Source organism: Chlorocebus sabaeus, chromosome 12, assembly GCF_047675955.1.
Source record: "Chlorocebus sabaeus isolate Y175 chromosome 12, mChlSab1.0.hap1, whole genome shotgun sequence".
NCBI classification, from domain to species: domain Eukaryota; kingdom Metazoa; phylum Chordata; class Mammalia; order Primates; family Cercopithecidae; genus Chlorocebus; species Chlorocebus sabaeus.
Genome location: NC_132915.1, coordinates 43,444,526 through 43,466,653, shown reverse-complemented (window position 1 = coordinate 43,466,653; position 22,128 = coordinate 43,444,526). Strand labels below are relative to the sequence as shown.

Sequence of the window (22,128 nt, the reverse complement as noted above, 5' to 3'; positions counted from 1 at the left end):
GAATATCTTGGTCAAATAAGATGAGAAATTGATTTTCTTAGGAATTACTATCATGGAAATCTTTGGTGAATAAGTGATTTCTATTTTAATGATTTAATTGCTTCCTCCACCCATACCGTCACTTTAAAATTTCACTTTATCAGGGAGTTTGTTAGTTCCAAGATGCTTTATGACCAAGGTTTATTAATTGAAAAAAACCAACATGAATAGAGAGGCTCTTGCTCCAGTAACCCGGCTTAAGTTATAGCGTGTCTCCTCAGGAACGTCAAGAAATGTTGATAATGGTAGTGCACAATCTAAACAGATAAATAAATTTATAATATTTTACATTTTTAGTAACTAAAAGGAAATTCAATACTAATTAATATATTGCCAATTTCTTCGGCATTAAATTATTGCTAAATATATTTATTGTTTATTTTGTATGTACTTAAGCATATTTTTCTGTTTGGGAGAAAATATTTCTATTGCATGTATCTTAAATAGATGATAATGAATAGCTGTAGTCAGGTTTATCCCCTTTGAGACTACTTTTAGAAAAGTCCCAAAATATGTTCATTTTTAAGTGTGCAGCATATGGTCAAATATAGCCCACTTGACATTTTTTGGGGTAGTAAAACAGACAGACAAACAAAATATTAGCAACATTAACAACAAAAAAACTAACTAATTTAAAATACATCCTTTTGAGGAGATGTGGTCCTGCAGTTGTCTGTGGTACAATAAGCCAATCACTGAGTGGTATTTAGATTCCCCTGGCTTTGTGAAAGCGTATTATTTTTCTAAAAACTTCTCCAACCTAAGTTGAGAGCCCCATAGATACTAATCTGAAGTTAATAATTAACACAATTAATGTGTTATACCTAAATATACATCTCCCCTCTTCTGAATGTTTGATTCAAAACTAGCATTTTCACTAGCCAGGCAACGTAGCAAGATCTTGTCTCTACAATTTAAAAAAAAAAAAATTAGCCAGGCATGGTGGCCCGAACCTGTAGTCCCAGCTACTCAGGAGGCTGAGGTGGGAGGATCACTTGATCCCTGGAGGTTGAGGCTGCAGTGAACCATGATCGTACCAGTGAACTCCAGCCTGGGCAACAGAGGGAAAGCCTGTCTCAAAAAACAAACAAACCAAATAAAACTTAAACAAAACCCTTCCATTTTCATTGACTACAGTAGAATCAGTAAGTGATTAATCAATAACATTATTGTTGTACAAAACCAAGTTTCTTGAACTGTTTTTTGATTGTTTTCGTTATACTTTTAAAACTTGTATTTTTAAATAGACCATTGTTTTACTGTAAAAAACAAAACAGAAAACAATTTGCCCCATCACACTAAATTTGATTAGACAACCCATTTTGGGGACTTTTAAGAAATCTTGCCATATTGCTTTCCACTAGACTGAACACATTTACTTCTTTGAAATGTTCAAAGTATGTCATTTGATGTAAAACAAAGCAAGTATACTTTTTTTCCTTCATGCGAGTATTTTGGTCCATTTTAAGAATATTTATGACCAGGTACCGTGGCTTATACCTGTAATCCCAGCACTTTAGGAGGCCGAGGTGGGTGGATCACTCGAGGTCAGGAGTTTGAGACCAGCCTGGCCAAAATGGCAAAACCCCATCTCTACTAACAAAAATTTACTAGGCATGGTGGCGCACTCCTGTAATCCCAGCTACTTGGAAAGCTGAGGCAGGAGAATTGCTTGAACTTGGGAGGCGGAAGTTGCAGTAAACTGAGATGGCGCCACTGTATCCTAGCCTGGGTGGTGAAATGAGACTGTGTCTCAAAGAAAAAAAAAAAAAAAAAGAATATTTTTCTTTCTAATTTATTTACTGATTTATGACTTCTTTATGACATATATCCTGAGCAGAATCTACATGTCTATCAATCTGTTGATCTATCTATGTATATGCAGGGAATTTTTTCGGTTCTTTAGATCATAAAATCACTTTTACTTGAAATCCTGAAATATGCAAATAATTAAAACACATGGTTTGGAAATTTTAGCTAGTATTTTTAGAGCCTCATAGATCTACAGAAAAATGAGCAAAAACTATCTTTCTAAAACTCCTGAATCACTATTACTTTGTGTGTGCAGAAGCTCGAGAGTCTAAAAGGGAAAGTGAAGATTCTTAATAGCCTATTTTTTTGGACCATAACATTATCAGAAATGTTTAAAATAGTTTATTATAAATTTTAGATTTATGATAATTTATGGTACTTTGGTTCCAGTCATCATCTGGAAATTCTCACTGAAAAGCAGCAAACAAGGTTTAGTGGATTACTGTGCAGAAGTCATCTTTTCAGTGTAAGATGCTGTTAATTTACAGTGTGGCCATCTGAAGGTTAAAAACTGTGATTTTCTAGTGTGTTCCCCCCAACTAGATAAGTTTACTTTCTTAAGAATAAAAATAAGCAATATATCTTTTCAGTAAATCTGCTAGCACTGTAGGGCAGCTGTTAACCAAGCAGAGCTGGATAGGGTTACTCGAACAGTCTCTGAAGGGCAGAGCTGATGATTTGGAGATCTGGGAAGAATTTGTTTCAGCTTGTATTCAGTGCATTCCTCACTTTCTTCAGATGTAGTAAAGTATTTTAAATGCCATTACTCTGAGTTTAAAATAAAACTAGAAATGGTTATCAACTCTTTCTAAACAATGCCAGTTTAAGCAAAACAAAATTAGTAAAAGGTTAAAACTGAAGACCTTGATGCTTCTAAACACAAGTTAGGGTGAATGTTTATAAGGTTGGCCTTTCTCCTCTAAACTGCATGTCTTCTATGTTTTGCAAACTGCATGCTTAAAGTTATTGATTATTTTATTCAGTGCAGATTATTTGGTGTGATGCATAGAAAAAAGCATTTTTATTTTCTTTCTAAAATATATCTCTCTATTGAACATTAACGTTTGCTTTTATTCCAGCTCAATTTGTACTCTAATAATGGCTAATTGTTATGTTCTAAGCACTTGTTTCTCTTGTATGCTTTAATTAATAGAGAAGCATATTGCAATAGCTTTTTCTAAAAAAGAGTCTAGGAATTTTGCTTTTCAAGAATAAGATTTTCTTTTGCTTTTTTTTTTTTCTTTAAGTTGCCTCTTGGGAAAGTAAGGTTAATGCCATGTACAGTACTAGTTTGCATGTGTTCATTTAAATACTAAAAACTGTAGTACTGCTCGATCCATATCTGACTGCTAGGTTTCAATTGACAGCTGAGGATTTGTGACTGGACCATGAATCAAAACGGCAGGCATTTATACCCCAGTACCAGTGAGGATACATTGGGAATTACTTGGCAAAGGTAACATTTTAATTATTTCCAACCCTACACTTACACCTAAAAATTACATGAGCTATAGTGTTTGTTTTTAACCAGCTTTACAGAAAATATATGTTGAAAATTTAGTTGTTTTGGCTATGCCATTCTTCTTTCCCTGTCCTCCTCCTCTATTTCTTATGTAAATGGAACATCAAATTAAGTTGGGACTATAGTATATGCTTACTGATCATTGGAATTTTTAAATGCTATAAAATGTTTTCTACAATTTATAATATTTTTGGTCGGGGAGGGGGTGGAATGTGACATTTAGATTTTAGGACCTGAAAAGTGAAATCACAGCTTTAGCGAAGATTTTTCAGCTACCTGAGGATAAAGCATTGGTTTTCACGTTGTAGATTTTTCTTATTTTGACTCTTTCCCCTACTGCTAATTCTAAGCCATTTCACTATTCATTTTTTCCCCTGTTGTAGGGAAAAACTAGTAAAAAAAAATTTGGTTAGTCAATTTAACTGTTATTGACAGCACCCATAAATTTTGGAGTAGGAAGATTGTTGGAATCAGTAGCTGAAGAAGGAATTTGTTAAAGTTTTAATTTCTGTTTGTATACTGCTGTGATTCATGGAAGATTGACTTTATTTGGTTGGCTGAGAAAGCTATTCTAAAACTTCATTTTCAAAACCAGTTCTGATATTGTTTCATGCATTGCCTTTAGAAACTAAGTAGTTCAAAGTCTGCTTCTTATGTTATTATTTATTTTATTTAAGAACAAATTGTGTCAAATTGACAAATTAAATAATTAGATTCATGGTATAATCATAAGTAATAAGAAATAAACATTGGCAGAAAAGAGTGAGGTAATCCCAGAAGGAGTTCACCAAGTAGAGTCGACATAATTTTCCAGCCCTGCTCTGATTGTAATCCTCCATTTATGGAAAGTGTCTATAGAAAGGTATATACTCAGATAGAGTTGTAGATCGTCTACCCATCTCTGTATTGGTTCACAGAAATTGCCGAAGAGTAAATTTTAAAGAATCAAAATAATTAAATGTCTACTTTAATTCTGATAAAAATTAAGGAAATAATTAAGATTGTGTTTTTAAAAACAATGACTTTTTATTAATTCACTACTGAATTGAATACCATGTGACTTTTCTTCTTGAAGATTGATATAACGTCCACTTTTATAAAGGGATACAGTTTGTGATTTTTTCAACAAGATTGTATTCATCATCCCTTTTGAAAATAATACAATGTATGCTTATAAAAAGAAGATAAACTCAATGTAGGCATCTTATCCAAATAGCCTTAACGATTAATAGTCTTAATTAAATTAAATGAAAGTGTCTCATTAAAATATTCCAAATTAATATACATTTTAAAGTTAATTGAATTGAGTTTAATAACCTAATTTTCCATATTTTATTTAATAAAAGTTAATTGAATTTAATAACCTAATATTTCCATATTTTATCTAATAACTCTCTTATATTTCATGCTCTGTCAGTTAACAAAATGGCTCATGTCTGCATACAAACTTACCATATTTACAAGAATTACAAGCCAGATGACATGCACTCATGTTTGTAAATGCCCCTATAGCTGTGTGAACTTCCAAATCTATGGAATATTGATTGGCTTACTAAATCTAAAAATAGGATAGCACCTCTAAAGCATGTTTGTAAATTGTTGGGGATTTAAAATATACCTTTACCTAGTTACTAGTAATTTTTTGAATAAAAAATTGATAGCCCATGGAAAGAGAAGGTGAGTGGGCAATAAATCTCAGAACATATGTATTGGAGGAAGTGAATCTGATGATTAAACTCAGTTCTTAGGGCAGTATTGTTGCTGTTACAAATCCCCTTCCTGGCGAAAAATTGATGTGGTAATCAGTTTCAGGTCATAGTCAGAAAAAAATTCAGAATTAATTTAGGTAAAATTTTTCTTCCCTCTCAAAAATAGTAACTTTTCTTTTGATTAGTAGGTAATGACATGTAGAATGGTCTTAATGATTCCAAAAGCTCTTTAAAAGGTATCTTGGTTTTTTTGTTTTTGTTTTTTATTTTTTAGACAGTCTCACTTCCTCACCCAGGCTGGAGTGCAGTGGCACGATCTTGGCTCACTGCAACCTCTGCTTCCCAGGTTCAAGTGATTCTTATGCCTCAGCTACCAGAGTAGCTGGGATTACAGGCGTGCACTACCACGCCTGGCTAACTTTTGTATTTTTAGTACACATCGGATTTCACCATGTTGGCCAGGCTGGTCTGAAACTCCTGACTTCAAGTGATCTGCTCGCCTCGGCCTCCCAAAGTACTGAGATTACAGGCGTGAGCCACCACACCCAGCCAGTATCTTGGTTTGTGTCTTCTCTTTCTATCCTGATTCAGAAAGCACATAATTGATAATAGCAGCCATCACATTCTACATTCAACAGGTATTATTGAATCTATGGGCTGTGATAAATGCTGTGGTGATTGAAATGCTCACAGTTCTTAAAATCTAGGTGTGATGCAGTTCAGAATGAATAAATTCAAATGACACAGTTTGCTTTGCTTTGTTACAGTTTTCAAAAATGGACACAACAGAGTTCATATTTAGTAATACAAATGCCCTTGTCTGTGGCATGACAGCTTTATTCATCATTTAGAATTTATGACCTGTGTTTATTTTTAAAACTTTTTTTGAAAGAATTTTGAAAAAAGAAGTCATAAATGTCTGTAACACTAGCACTTTTAAGGGAGATAATAGACATCTAAAATCTTCAGGGCATAGCTATAGCTTTAGAATCATCTGAATAAGTTGAAAATATTTAAGAAATATAGGTCTATTCATCCAAAGAATTAAATAATTTGCCTTTGTCACGATGGAATAAATAAAATATCACAGGTTATTTTTGTTGTGGTAGTTGCCTTTTAACAAAAGGCAATCCGTGGAGACTGTAGTAGAACAGGACAGAGCAAAACGGGTGTTTTGGTTTTGCTTTATTTTGATTGATTGTTGTTTGCTGTCATTAATTTCTTTGTACAATCACTTTTCCATAGTCACCTTCTTTTCTGCTTTATACTAATTGCCCTGTTGAGGTGTTTCCATGTCAAACGCAGCTCTTGTTGGACCTGAAAATGGCAGTGCCAAGGGAGCTGTGCAAGTATAATCAAAGCTGGAAGATTTCCTCCACCCACCCCCAACCCCAAGGCCTAAGCGTTCCCTTAGGAACCAAAGCTGACTCTTTGGGAAAGTTTTCACAGGCTTATTAGGTTACAACCCTGAAGGTGTTTTGTTGTTTTGACCTTAAAATTTTGTGAACTGTTTTGTGAACTCTCTGTGTGTGTGTGTGTGTGTACGCACACGCGTAGGAGTTGCTTGCACCTTGAGAGAGTCAATTTTTCTGCCTAAGTGAAAGGTCAGGTAACTGCAGTTAACCCAGAGTAAAATACTGGTTTCATGAAGGGCTCCCTTCTAGTATAGTCAGAATGGGCTCAAGATCTTAGGAGGATGATAGATGATGAATTGCTTAAGGTAGGTACTGTTGTGTTTGTGCTTTGTCTCATGTGGACAAATTACCTTGTTGTATATATGAGTTATGTGGACATAAACATGTACAGCAGTTACTCCCTGACTGGCTGTCTTTCTTAAAGTGATAGAATACAGCCTGTACTATCAGATATGAAAGATCAATATAATTGAATGAAAAAGAAAGCCGAAGGACAATCCAAGAATAATATAAACATAAGCTATTTTAAAACATTAGAGGGAGTGCTTTATGCAAAAGAGAAACTGAATTTATTGTTTCATTCTCTCTTCTCCCCCTTTACCCCTTTCAAGAAAACGCAAAGCCACAAGTGAGTGGTTGTATGTGTCTGATGGCTTATATAAACATAGAAGAAGTCTTCAGATGGCTAAAATAAACATGTGCGTGTTACCGAAGGATATGTTTACACAAACCATTTGCTCAGCCTCTGAAATAATGAATAAATGAGGATTTTACTAAAATAATTGGAAGGATTTTTGTGTTTCTGCGGATGCCATAATTGAATGGCACCAAAGAGACTTTTATCAGCTATTTTCCATGTTACATGTGTTAGCAGTTCCTTTCTATGGATTGAATACTTCATTCTGTAGTTACTTTACACATGTTTTTCTAAGAAATTGTCGTTTATTACTGCAATTCTAGAGAGTTGCTTGATTTCTCAAGAGAAATTTAGCAGCCAGTAAAGGTTATTTGGATCTGGTTGGTCAGGAGAGGGAAGGAAAAAAAAAAAGAAAAAAAAGTTGGGGGGGGTAATAGCTCTCATTTTATCCATGTTATTTAATTTGCATAACACTCACCTCAACCATTTTCCTTGCTTTGTTCATAACATTTTCTTTGTAAAATGTATGCTCTCAAAAGAATGAATATTTAAACAAAAACAATTTTCAATAATGGGTTGCAAACCATGTTTGTATTACATATATGTGTTTGTGTGTATGCATATATATGTGTGTGTATGTAGTGTGTGTGTATATCTCCACATATATGTGGCCTATGTATGATAAGGGAAGTATGTCCTTAGGTAATATTAAGAGTTAACTTGTATTTCAACATTACACTTAGACCATCCCTGCGAATTCACTAGGTTAGCATTTCCTGCTCTCTGTTTGTTATCTTGACACATAACTACAGTACAACAGCTGGGTTGTTCCTGGAGTTCCTGGGGGGGGCTTTATTCTCCGAGTGCTGAATTTCCTTTTCCGCTGTCAGCTCTAAAGTGTTTTCAAATCCTCAACTTTTTATGCACCGTTCTGGGCCCCTAGCACCACTCTGGGACTATGATAGAAATGCTGATACGGTAGATGAATGGAAGGATCTTTGGTTCAAGGTGGAGAATTGCAAAAACCAGCATTTCACATGACCGTTGTTTGGTAAAGGGGCTGTTAACTAGTATTCTTTTTAAAGGAATTCTTATCAAAATTATTTGCACCTGTTATGAAATCAAAAATTAAAACATTACCATTCTTAAAAATGATCTTGATATGGTTTTCACAGACGCACAACATCTGTGGTCTGGCTGTTGAGTAATATGTTGGGATTTGTCGTAGTTTTGCCTAACTTTCTCCATTTATAAAGAAAGATTTGTACAACACGACGTTTCCTTTTTATCTAGGCAAACTCTTCAGAACACTTCCTAAGAAATTAATTGTATTCCAGCCAGACTTGCATGCTGCCATCCCACAGGAAATGGGTCAGCAATCCATTAAGATGCCATTAGATAATCTAATTTGGAACTTAATCTCTAAATTAACCATGCTCCATACTTGAAGCATACTTGAGAGAAAGAAAAAAAGTTTACGTTTGAATCGATAGGGGAGCCGAAGCGTGAAGAAGGCTGTTTGTTTTTTCTGTAGCTGTGGTCACGTCTCAAGCCGTCTGGTAACCAGGAGAAACCAGACATGATGTAATTCCAGATTGAACTTGAACTTCAGGGACTTAGGATGGGGGAACAATGGACCATAGGAATCAATAATGTCCATTTTCCACATGATTATGTTTGGAGCTTTAAGTTAACCTTTATGGGAGAAGCAGCAGGATCTGCAGTGTGACCAAAATGAGATGATCCTGAGACAAGATGTTAGAGGAAAGAAAACAACTTTTTTCCGTGATATTTTCTGAGCAGGACTGCAGATTCCAGCAGGATTAGAAAAGTTCCCGCTCTGCAGTAAACCAGTGGCCTGTTCAGAGCACTCTTTGTTCGCTTAGGTAGGACAAACTTAATCTTACGTTTCCTGTCAGATGATTTTTGGCAGCGCTACTGGAGAGGGAGGAGCATGATTCTGAAAATTCCCAAATGTAAACCTTGCTGATTAACCCTTTGCAGTGAAAGGAAGTATATTAAACACCTACTTTATTTGAATATATTTTATGTAAATTGCCATATTTACATATGTATTTTGTCCATAAGAAATCAGTTCTCTCGACAGCCAGTGCACCATTTATTAGCTTACCTTTTTGGTTCTCATTTTTGCTAGTGCTGTTAGTAGGGATATGATGATTTTTTTAGTTAAATAACAAAGCCTGTGAATTAATAAATATAATAATAAACATAAGTGATAAAAGAAAAGGCAAAATCTTAAGGTCAAGTCATTGAAGAATGCGAATTTCAAATATTGAGAAATTGCAGAAAGTTACAATTATTCTCTCTTGTTCACTTTCTTTCACACACAGGAAGATTCTTTTGCCCATGTGAACAGCGTAGCAAGCATAATATTAAAATGTGTTCAGTTATTTAATCATTTGTAATTTTATGCTTCAGCGTTCTGATACTAATAAGTTTCATCTTTTAGAGGTAAAATTGTGCAAATAATGCTGATTTTTCCTTTTAAATGAAAATCATTTATAAAAGAGTCTCTTTTTGCTTTGTAGAAAACTTACATTTCTATTTGATTTAGTATGCCTTGGGTGATTTTCTCTAGTGAAAGGCACTATTTTGAAGCACCATTTTTTGTAGAGAATTTTGTCTGCTGTTAAATCTTCACGTATGCAAATAAGAGGAGCAGTACTACTTTTAACAATAGCATTGAAAAGGAGCCCAGGGTAGAGAGGAATACAGACAGAAAGAGGCTGGAAATCAACATGTGGGCTTCTCCACTGTGCTGTGGTCTGTGGGAGGAGATAAAATAATTACTCTGAGCCTGATAATTCTATATTTTTTAATTGACTAAAACCTCCCACAGCTACCTAAGTTCTTATATATGTATGCATGTGTGTACTGTAATTTATTTATAATTAGTCATCATAATAATTTTTCATCTTTCATTTTCAGTTCTAAAATTTGAAAAAGATCAAACACAATTTTTTTTAAAGTCCTTAATTTGGCCTGTTGAGGAAGAGCTTTTTTCTTATTTATGTTTAAACCGAACATTTTAAGGAGGTTTTTATTTAAGTGTAGGTTGCCATATTCAAGTCTTCAAGGATTGTGTAAGAATTTTTTACTCAAAGAGTGTAGTAATTATAAGAAACACATTTAATATTTAGTGGCAGTGCTCCCATATGGAGTGGCTTTTCTTGCCCTATGCTTTTTATTAGATAAAATGTTTCAATGGTAGATGCTATTATTTTACTTAGAGAATGCTAGCACTCATGCATGGTAAAGTTAACATTCAATCCACTATGCCCTAAGAACAAAACACTTCTGAAACAATTGAATATAAATTAATGAGGTTTGATGGTCTACCATTTTGATATGCTATTTTCAAAACCGTTGGTCCCCAAGGAGTAGCAATAAAGAAAGCTATTTACCTACTTAGTTAAGAAACAACTACTTTTCTCTTTCATTACTGTGAAGTCCTATTGCTTGCAGTTAGAATAATTCCATGAGCCACCTGCAGTTTATGATATTTGGTATTTCCCAGAGAGCCCACAAGAGTACTTTGCAGTTCAGGTAAGAGCTAGCCAGGGAGCTTTCTGATACAGATTATTACAAATAGTAATAATCATTAGGAATCATCTTGCATGCAAATAGGGTCATTCAGATGGCAATAATGATCCCTAAAAATGGGGAAAATAAATCGAAGAAACCCAAGACCGGTGTAAAGTACTTTGTATATTTCACTTCCAGTCTAGCCTCATCTGAAGTGGAACTCAACGAGCAAATTATAGACATACAGCCACATCTGCACATATGTAAAGCAAAGGCAAATACTGCATTCAGCTGAAAAGGAACTGGAATTGGAGAAATAAAGCACAGTTATTTGCGCTGAATTTTGAGCTCAAGAGTTATACTTCCACAGGAATTTCATTGTGATATGAATCTTAATTCACAGAGTCTTGTATAATTCAGTGGTAATATAACTTCTAGTCCAGTGAAAAAAGTAAACTATGCTTCACAAGAAGGGGAGATGAGAGAAGTTTAGTGGGTAGAAATACAGATCCTAGAATGACATTGCTCGAATTCAAGTCCTGCCTTCTACAATTTAGTAGCAATATGAGTTGGGCACAACACTTAACTTCCTAACTTCAGTTTCATCATCTGTAAAATCAGGATAATAATGGTCTTTTCTCATAGATTTGTTATGAGGATTAAAAGTTTTAAGGTAGGTCAAGCATGTAGAACAGTACCTGGCAAATAATACACATTACATAAGTGCTAGCAACTAGTATATTTATCAAGTACTATTTTCTTTGTTCTAATACATAAATAGATTCAATTTAAGTATTTATTCTTTCTACTGGTCTGAGTGACCATTTTTTTCACAAGATGTAATCTGCGGCCTTTGTGTTACATTGAAGTAAGCAACCAGTCCAAATGCACCCATGTACAACCCAGGACAGCATAGTTTTCCTGACAGGTTTTTAGCTATTAATAAGGAAAATTGTTTATTGTGCATTTTACAAGAAATACTAATACTTGTGTGTTAATATTTTGCCAATAAAATTAGAATGTTTAGCCAAGGAAGTAAAAAACTTTCCATCTTGGGGAGATCAGAAACTGTTGCAAAGGAACTAAAGGCAAATCCTTCTTTTAAATTAAAATACTTATTTTATTTATTCCTCATGCTTTCTGGGCCATTGCTCATTTTTATTGCCATCTATAAATAATGTGGCTACTGGTACAGTTGAGGTATGTATTAATATGTACAATTCTTTGTGCTTTATTCCTGTAATATTTTTTAAACTTCTTGAAAGAGTACTTACTATCTTTGAAGTAAATATGGTATTTTCTCATGATTAAACCAGTATATAAATTCTAAATGGACAATATTATTATTGCCCTGGAAAATATTCGCATACTGGATACTTAGACATTTTATAAACTGTTTAACAAGTATGTTATCTCATCCATTATCAAATACACACAGACTAGTAATAAATGATTTTTGCCATTCTGAAAATAGCTCTCATTGTTTTAATCACCTCCAACTAATAGGTGATGTAAAGTCTTTGACTTTGTTTAGTTTTTGGCTCAATATAAAGGCTTCATACATGTTTATATGGCACCCTGGGGTTCATAGGTGTTAGTGAGCTAAAAGGTAAGGGCCCAAATCTTTTGGCCTAGAAGACACACTCACATAATGCACAATTTAAAAAAACAGAACCATAAAATGTTGGTATGGCTGCCCAGAGCTATTTCTCCCTTTCTTTCACTGAAAGGTATAGCGTCTCTTTACTCTTTGTAGGTAGATGCAAAGATGAACTATTTTACCCAGTGTATCCAGGATAAGACATATAGAAATAGTGCATCTTTTTAAAAGGAAGAAGTGGGTATCTTCTTCCCCCTTAATCCTCATGCTGTAGAACTCACCTTAGTAGAACTTCAACTAAATTTGTTTCAGAGGAGATGAATACATAGAATTTCAGATCACTCGGCCACTTAGACCAGCTACATATTCTGTGCACTAGTTTCTTCTGCAGCATTAGCTAGGTTATAATCCAGCTTGTGTGGGGCATGAAAAGTTCACTGTCTCCTGAAGCCAATTAATTTTGCCTTCAGACCACTCTGTTCAAAAGTTCTTTCTTATGTTAAGTCATCTGACTTCCTGTGGAGGCAATATAATATAGTGAAATGGCCAGGGAAATCAGACAGATCTGAGTCATAACTGAGAGCTAAGTGGGAGACTTTGGGCAAACTTGCCTCAGTTTCCTCATATATGAAACAGAGATAATGATGGCCATCTCATGAACTCATTGAGAAAATCAAGTGGCGTAGCATATGTAAAACACCAAAGATGGTACCGTGATTATAGTAAGTCCTCAGCATGGCTGTCGTCTGGAAGTTTTGCCTTTGTGCTATTCCTTCAACCTGAATCATGCTTAAGAAGTCTATATTCCTTTCCACCTCAACTGCTGTATCTTCCCTGACTACCTTTAGCTGTTCTTCAATGACATAATTTGGTTAGTTGCTTCAACAAATAAATGCCATAAAGTTAGGTTTTCTTGCAGAGTGCTACCTAGAAGAAATACAGTACTTCAGAGGTAGTCTTACCAGTACAAAAATGAACTTAGACCATCACCAGTAATGCATCTTAATGTCAAAATAATTCATTTGCTTCTTCCCTTTTGGGGGGAGCCATGTCATACATTTGGTCAAAATAGCAAGAAAATAGTATCCATGATATCAAATATTTTATTTTTGGAATTTTGATTTACCTCTTGTGTATTTATTTTATAATGAACTATCTCATTATATACATAGTAATAGTCATTAGGATGAGTTGTACTTTGTGTTAAGGTACTATCACATTCTTTTGTGTCAAATTCTGCTTGATTTTTTTGCAAAGTAATTATATCTTTTTAAAATGGTTATATCTAGTTTATATTTTCTAAAGATGTGCTTTCAGCTTTCAGCTATGCTCATCTTCTGTTTGCCCAAACAAATGTGATTCAGCAATGAGAAATTTGATAAAAAACAAAGCAAATGCACACTTACAAAGATACATTGCTGACGTAGCTGAATTTGAGCTTGAATATTTGGAAATCCTTTCAGTTATATTCTCATGTCTCTTATTGGAATGCAGATAGTTGGAATGAACATAAGATTATCCATATAGTAATTCTCAGTGTGAATTAAAACTATTAAGCATTTTACGTGTAACTAATTTGTTTTTGTGTGTTTATTTTATCTATACATGTGATTATTGATTTTTATATAGAGAGTTAGATGTATAAAAAGCACTATTACATTTTTACCTGAATAAGTATGCAATTTTAGACATTGTACTTTTGAAATTAAGTAATCTATATTACTTTGATTAAATATATTTATTTACATTGTTATCTCAGTCATTGAATTAGTTTTATCAAGTTTTTTTTTTTCAACAGGACTACCAAAAATAGCTCTAAAAAATGTCTGTGCCTTATAGTTCTGAACTTAACCTACAAATTGGCAATAAGAGACTTGTAAAACTCATATATGGGGTCTGCATAGTGTTAATGTTTGAGATTTATTTCCCCCCAAAGGTTCATAAACAGTATTGACAAATATATTGCACTCTGCAATTTTGATATGGTCATAATGTAGGATGGGCTGTTTGAAAGATTTAAATAAACATTTAAATTAAATTTGGTAGGCATTCTGCAGCAAGAGTCCTGTTAGTGACTAGCATCAATTTATTTTTATTGAACATTTTCCAAAAAATGACATATGTCTCTTCTAAAGAACTGAGTAAGAGAGTTATTGCAAAATAAACCCTGAATTTTCTGCCATTAGTTGGTAGACTTGTCCATGTAAGGAGCCATATCTATTTTCAATCATTAAAATATACTTTATATCCCTAAAGCATACAATCTCCAAATTACTTTCTTGAGCTCACTTAATTTGGCACTCTTGTTAATTTTGCAAAGCAATTTGCTGCTTGTTGACATTGTATTTTACCATCAAGGATTATCTGTTTTGCTTAGTCCTTTTGTTTTTGGTACATGCTTTTTACTTCATGTTAAAAATAATGTATACCCGTTTTTGTAATTTATTTTATTTGTTAAGAAATAGCACCAGCTATGCTCAGATTCTATAAAGATAGATGTGACTAGGTCATTTTCTCGGTGAAGTTCACCTTTCAGTTAGTAAGATAATCCCAGATAGAGATATTTATGAAGTAATAACTGCTGTAACAGGACCATGTACAAAGTGCAGTGGAAACACAGTTGAGGGTAAAATAAGTTTCATGATTCATTATGTAACATTGTTCCCAATCAATGGTGCAAAGCACAAAAATAATTGTTGATGATATGTGTGGGAAGAGAAATATGTGAAAACAGTTAAGCTGCTTAGTAAAAGTTTCAATAACAAGTATTCTTAAGAGTTATGATTTTTCATCAGATTATGAGGACATATCTTTTTAGTTTGAATGTGATTATTCCTGCTTAATCAATTTTTGTTAATGCTAAGTAGATCTAATTTTAAATTCAGAGATACCTATTTTCTTTTTATTGGGGACCAAATCACAACATATTCATGACTATATGTAATCTTGGGTGACACCTCTTAAAAATATATAGCTGGGTGTGATTTGAAACAATTAATTGATTTGTTTGTCTAAAAAATGTATTGAGCATCTTCCATGTGCTAGATACTTTACTAGAGATGGACTTTGCTTTCTTGGTGTTTGTAGTCTAATTATAAAATCCCTTGAGCACAAGTGGTCATTGTGATGTTTTTTTGAAATGTTAACTCAGAAATACGTACATATGTGTAGCAACAAGCAACATTTTGTATAGAGGTTATCACCAGAGTAAAAACAGTATGTATCAAGTTTTTTTAAAAATTCAGAATTGTTCCTTTAGGTTGATATTCCATAAAGGTTTTTGTATTTTTGGAATTAAAGTATGAACAAATGAGCATATCTAGATTGATAGCTACAACAATAGTGCCCATCTCACTTCATGGTTTCAAAAGTAAAGCAAGGGATACTCAATGAAATGTAAAACATTGAAAGTATGTTTCCATGCTAGGCCATGACTAATATGAGTAAAGAATTGTCAGTTTGATATTTTCTTGATTCATGATTATTTATGCAGCTGTTACTTAACTGACGTTCATTTGGAGTTGAGTGTTGGAACAAGCAATACATTAGATTAAGTGTACCCAAAATGTGTGCTGTAGAGTTGTTTCATGATATGTAGATCTGATGTTTTTTTATTCTCCATATGATACTTCTTAAAGGGAGATTATGCCAGTAGCAATTAGAGAATTGTTTTCCAGCCTTTTTTTTTTTTTTTTTTTTTTTTTTTAAACAGCCTGTAATTCAGCATAGGCGAAAGTTGAACTGATGAGAGGAAGGCAGGAATGTTATCATTTACTGCCTCCAACACCCCCACCCCTCAACCCGCCACCTATCCCTCCAAACTCCCCATGTGCAGAGCAGCTCAAATGTGGTATCATTACTGATGGGGAGGAGCAGGGAGTGCTCAGGCTTCTGCTGCAAGCCAATGTAGGGAAACATGCATTGGAAGGAAAAACTCTGGTTCTCTCTGAAAGTAAGTTAAAGAGGGTTAGGATAAGAAAACCACTGGAGAGCTATAGAACTAATCAGCACAAGCAGAGACCCTTGTGGCCTCCTGTAAATGTTTTTCCTCACAATGGATATTCTGTAGAGAACAAGAAAAGCTGTGTTCCATTTTGGTTCTAGGATTCTTATTTGTTCGGTCTTGACTAAAAAACTCTGATTAAAATATGTTTGATAATTGGGCATTTCAAATTGCATATTATGCATGGGCCTACCTTAAACATGTAGTTTTTTTTCCTGTTGTAAGGAGAGAAGAAATATCTTTCACTGTACGTTTCAATTTTATTCAACCCAATAGGCAGGTAAGAAATTGAAACCCATCTGACCACTGAATTGCTTGTGAATTAAAAGTAAAACAAGATCAGAATATAACTGGCAACATGTATCGGTATCAACAGATTGCTGCTTTTCTTTTTCTTTTTTTTCTGTACAAAAATGAATCATATTGCATTTATATTGATAAATATATAATATTTTAGAATATCCTCAATCAATTAGAATTAAATAATTGTTTATATATCTTACTCTGGATTTTTCTGCCTCACTTTAGTCTTAATTTTCATTTAAAAAATAGACTATAGAGTATAGATGGGTATAACATGTATAATTTGGCACATTTATCTCATATTAGACTGTAATTTTGAAAATAGTGACAGTAATAATTTGATGCATCTGGAACTTATATTTCTCATATTGTTGTAGATTTTAACATTGTGTTTTTTTTTCTTTTTTTCTTCCCTCCCTGCTGCCCCTCTCCTCTCAACAGTCCTGGTACCTGGGCTAGCTTGGTTCCTTTCCAAGTGTCAAATAGGACACCCATCTTACCGGCAAATGTCCAAAATTACGGTTTGAACATAATTGGAGAACCTTTCCTTCAAGCAGAAACAAGCAACTGAGGGAAAAAGAAACACAACAATAGTTTAAGAAATTTTTTTTTTTTTTTTTAAAAAAAGGAAAAGAGGAAGACTGGACAAAACAAAGGGTGAAAGGAAAGAAACTGAAGAAAGAAGATAATAGACCAGCAATTGCAGCACTTACAATCACTAATTCCCTTAAGGTTGAAACTGTAATGACATAAAAAGGGTCGATGATATTTCACTGATGGTAGATCGCAGCCCCTGCAACGTAGCCTTTGTTACATGAAGTCCGCTGGGAAATAGATGTTCTGTCTCTATGACAATATATTTTAACTGACTTTCTAGATGCCTTAATATTTGCATGATAAGCTAGTTTTATTGGTTTAGTATTCTTGTTGTTTACGCATGGAATCACTATTCCTGGTTATCTCACCAACGAAGGCTAGGAGGCGGCGTCAGAGGTGCTGGGTGACAGAGCCATGAGCCAGCCATTTTATAAGCACTCTGATTTCTAAAAGTTAAAAAAAATATATAAAATCTCTGTAGCCTTTAGTTATCAGTACAGATTTATTAAATTTTGGCCCTTAACCCAGCCTTTTCCAGTGTGTAACCCAGTTTGAAATCTTAAAAAAACAAAAAATGAAAAAAAAAAGGAAAAAAAGAAAAAAGGAAAAAAACAGTTTGAACACAAAGGCTCTATGGAAGAAATGCCTCTATGTAGGTGAAGTGTTATCTCTGCATGCAACAGTAAAAATTAATATAATATTTTCCCCACAAAAGAAACACTTAACAGAGGCAAGTGCAATTTATAAATTTATATCTAAAGGGGAATCATGATTATAAGTCCTTCAGCCCTTGGACTCTAAATTGAGGGGATTAAAAAGAATTTAAAATAATTTTGAACGAATTTATTTTCCCCTCAGTTTTTGAGGGCATTAAAAAGGCATTAAATCAAGACAAATCATGTGCTTGAGAAAAATAAAATTAATGAAAACACAGCACTTATGTTGGTTTAGCTGCAGCCTCCTTGGAGGTAGAATTTATTTATTTAAAATTACTGGTTGCATCAAGAACCCATAGGGTGTACAAAAGGTTCTATAAAATCTGCATTATAGAGACAAAGAGGCAGGCAAATCCATGTCACGAGGGTAAAGCTTACAGTTTACAAACTGGGAACGCCAGGGTGTAGGATATAAAAACGCACTCTTGAGAAAACAAATGTAATCAGGGTGCTGAAAACTTGCATGGTGCTTTCAGACATTAGCCTTGTTCAACAAATTTCTTGTATTGACAGATCCATAGTGTGCATGGGCAGACACATTTTGCCTCTATGTCTCTTAAAATTTTAATTAAAAATACTCTTTCCAGTAATCCTAATTTGCACGAAGATATAATGTCCACATTACGTGCCTTGCCTTGAAATCTAAAAAACAAAAAACAAAAAAAAAAAAACAAAAAAAAAAAACAACAAAGTGACATCACTACACTTGTTTTGCTGCATTTATTATCATTTTAAATCTTTACCATTTTTATGACAAAATATTTTGTACTCCAGACGAAGAAAAATGTGTGACATCATGGATTTTTTAGACAGTTATACCTTTATCTCACATTTATAAAGCATATCATGGCTGTGTATAGTTGCCGCTTAAAAATTGTAATCGACCAGCAATATTTTCAGTATTTTGGTGTTTTTTTCTATTAACCTTTCATGTTTTTCATCTTCCAATTAATATTTGGGGGGGAGGGGTTTCAAATTTATATGAATTATGCAATACCAAGTTTTGCCTATGTAGGTAGTGCTTTTAGCTGTATTGGTTATTATAGGTAAGTACACAGATTTAAAAAAAAAAATAATGTATGCTTTTTTGTTTGTTTGTTTGTTTTAATTGACCAAAGTGGGTACTGCTATTTTTGCAGTGTGATGAGGTCCTTTTGTGTACTGAGAGATGGACAGGGGATTTTTTTTAATATACATATATATATATATTCTGGGGTGGGTGGGAGGATTTTTAACACTTTACAGTGTAGCTGTGAAGCAGTGCACCCTGAGATGGGCCTGGGCTGCAAAGCGACTGTTCTGCCTACTGTGACAAACTTCAACTTACACAGGTTCCCCTCTCTAACTTCCCACCTGGGGTGCAAGCTGAACTCATTACTGGTTTTCATAACAACACTATAGTAAGAACAAGCAAACACAACAAATTCTCCTGGAGGCAGACTTGGCTTAAAAAGGCAGACTTGGCTTGGTGATAGTTTTTTTTGAAAGTTCCAGATCCACAGTGGAGAGTGAGCCTGTCTCATATTTGGCAAAAATATTTGTTGAAATGTCCACATAGGGTATGTTGGATGTTTAACACTTTTGAGGGTTTAACACATGAATATTCTTTCTCCTAGAAAACACATTAGACCTGTTGGAGGGAGTCTCCTGTATTCCTTCTCCACCACTTTTCGTCCCCATTTCATTTCATTAATGATAGGATATGATTTACCTGTGACTTACTACTTCAAATGGATGGCAGTGCACTTGGATTTTTTTTAATATCCAGAAGATTGAACAGAGGGTTGCTATTGTTGAATGTATTTGGACTGATAGATTAAAATCAAGGTTCAATTTTTAAGGAAGAAAAAAGTAAATCCTGTTTTCATTTTACCTGCCCTTTTAAAACTGAGAACCAGAGCAGAAGGGAAATACAGAATTTTAAGCAATTAATCTTCCTGTGGATGAATTAAACCCATTAGATGCTGATGGGATTTTTTTAAGGAATGGTACCTTAACTATATATTTGATTTCGTTTCCCCTGAGGGCTAGAGGCTGAATGGAGGCTGGTTTTATTTTGCCCTTCCCTCACCCCCCAGTCCCATTGAGTGTATTCATTACTAGAAGGAAAATCTTTCAGAATTAGCGACACATGGTAGGCTGTCTTAAGGAGTCCCCTGGCCCCCTTCCCCTAGGCCATGGCCTAATAAAATAAACTGTCAATTGTTCTCACAGCATATCATTTAATAATGAATACTTTAGAACAATGCTTATGGGCTGGAGAATTGTATTTGATTAGCCCATTCAGTTTGATAGCCCAAATGCTGAACAGCACAGCGGGATCCTAGCAGTGCAAGTTCAAAAGTAAGTCCAATCATTTCCGTGATACTTGCCCTGGTAGCAAACAGATCATCTCAGCCAAGCTCTTCATGTATCTTTGACCTATTAGGTGAACAAATGAACCTCACAGGACACACAGTATTTTTTAAAGGCAGACTCGCTCTCTTTTTTGCCAGTGAATGAGCAGTTCTAGCTAACCAAGTTACACACTGTGGGTATTCCTGCCTGCCTCTTGAATACAAAGGCCTAGTTCAAGTGTTGCTTTTTTATTTCAAATCAATTTTTCCTTCTTTCCTTTTATGAGATAAAACTATTAAAAGTACTACTATATATATAAAATCTCAAATCAACTTTTTGGCCTCCTCCTCGTGTACCAGGAAGTATATTCTGACGAAGGGCCCCGCTTTTGCAGGTCTTGCACGCCCCTCCCTTACCCAGAACTGCAGAGCTTCAGGATGGTGAAGGTCACCCAAGGGCATGAGTAGGGGGTGGTGTCTCCAACCATCAGTTCCGTGGCACTGTTCAGCCTTTGTGTGCTGCTCTGCCACCCACCACTCACAGTGCCTCTGAAGCGTGTTTCCCCTGGAGTGACGTGAGCATTTGAGGCTTGTCTAAGGAAAAAAATAAAAGGCAGTGAAGGAGACTGTACATAAAGACATGGCAAAAATCTTAATTATAGCAATATAGTTATCGGGTAATGTTCGGGTGGGCAGCTCCATTAAAAAATATGTGAATGAATCTGTGAAGCTGCAAGTAGCGAGAAGAGCGAAAGGTCTTCTTAATGAACCGCCTACCTTGTAGACAGTAATTTGTACACTGTATAGTTTTGTTAAGAATTTTTTTTAAATTAAAATTCCCATGTTTGTAAAGCTAACTTTTTAACAATTATAATGGAACTATATGTTGTTTCCATTTTTAAAGTAAACAAGAATATTCCTTGTTTAGAGACTGGACTTGAGTTAAAACTCTCCAGTCTCTTAAGTTATGTATTAAAAAAAAAAATCTGTCCATGTTAGGAGTTATTTCACAGATTCCTGTGCTTGAAAAGCATAGGATACTAATCCTTTAAAAAAGTGTAAATGGAGAAAAGTTATATTTTATGAAGGTTATTTTGTTGTATTTAGTATTGGAAAAGTTGGTTTTCAGAGCATTTCAGAATGTCGAAGCACCACTGTCTTTTTATTAGTATATACGGCCTTTAGCAAAAGTTTTTGTGATTGTTACGTGATGGTATTTAAGGTTAAGTTTCACAGAGCATTCAGGATAGGCAGAAAACTAAAACAGTGCTGTGTCTCACATAACGTGTCCTCAGGGAGCAGAATCTTGGATTTGTGACTTGTAGCTTCATAAGGACTCAACGAAAGAGATTGCACAGGGACATCTTCAGCGGTGTGACAGCAGGACATGTTCTTTACCTAGATGCAAATTCTATGTACTGTGTGAAACGATGAAGGCTGCAGAAAGTTATCCCATATTCAGTGTACAGTATTCATTTCTAATGAAACAACTCTACAATATTGCTGGCAGATAGGCCCCAAGCATGACATTCAATATAGTTTACATGTTCCTGTCAAGGTCTTTTGTTAACATTAACCAGCTGCATGCTTTCTGGACTTTAAGAAATTGGGTTTCTATAGAAAACTTTTTTTTTTTTTAATGTGCAGGCTATTCAAGTTCAATACTAAAAGCTCAAAATTGAATGTTCGACTCCATACTGAAGGAGCTGAAAGCTGCCTTCTTCATATTTTGCACTTTCTGGTAGTTCCCCTTTTTTTTCTAATTCCTTAAAATTGTGTGGGTGGAGTGGAGCCCTGCAGTTGGGGGGTAACATGGACCACTGATTTTGCCCTTTGACCCTGCACAATGACCTTTGCATCAGCCAAACTCATTGCCATGACAACTCTTTGTAC

At 34.6% G+C, this 22,128-nt stretch overlaps 1 protein-coding gene across 13 annotated transcripts in view; it reads left to right on the top strand.

The window, feature by feature from the left end:
* Positions 1-22,128, top strand: part of NFIB (nuclear factor I B) — a 232,447-nt gene that overhangs the window by 208,942 nt on the left and 1,377 nt on the right. For 8 of the 13 annotated variants that reach the window (XM_073021603.1, XM_073021599.1, XM_073021600.1 and 5 more), the window contains 2 exons: positions 3,219-3,307; positions 17,028-22,128. The exon at positions 17,028-22,128 is cut by the window's right edge and continues 1,377 nt beyond it. In XM_073021603.1, the coding sequence (XP_072877704.1) occupies positions 3,219-3,307; positions 17,028-17,157 (219 nt within the window). In that variant the 3' untranslated portion in view covers positions 17,158-22,128. The remainder of the gene's footprint in view (positions 1-3,218; positions 3,308-17,027) is intronic. The other 5 variants (XM_073021605.1, XM_073021604.1, XM_073021602.1 and 2 more) reach the window with 1 other exon arrangement.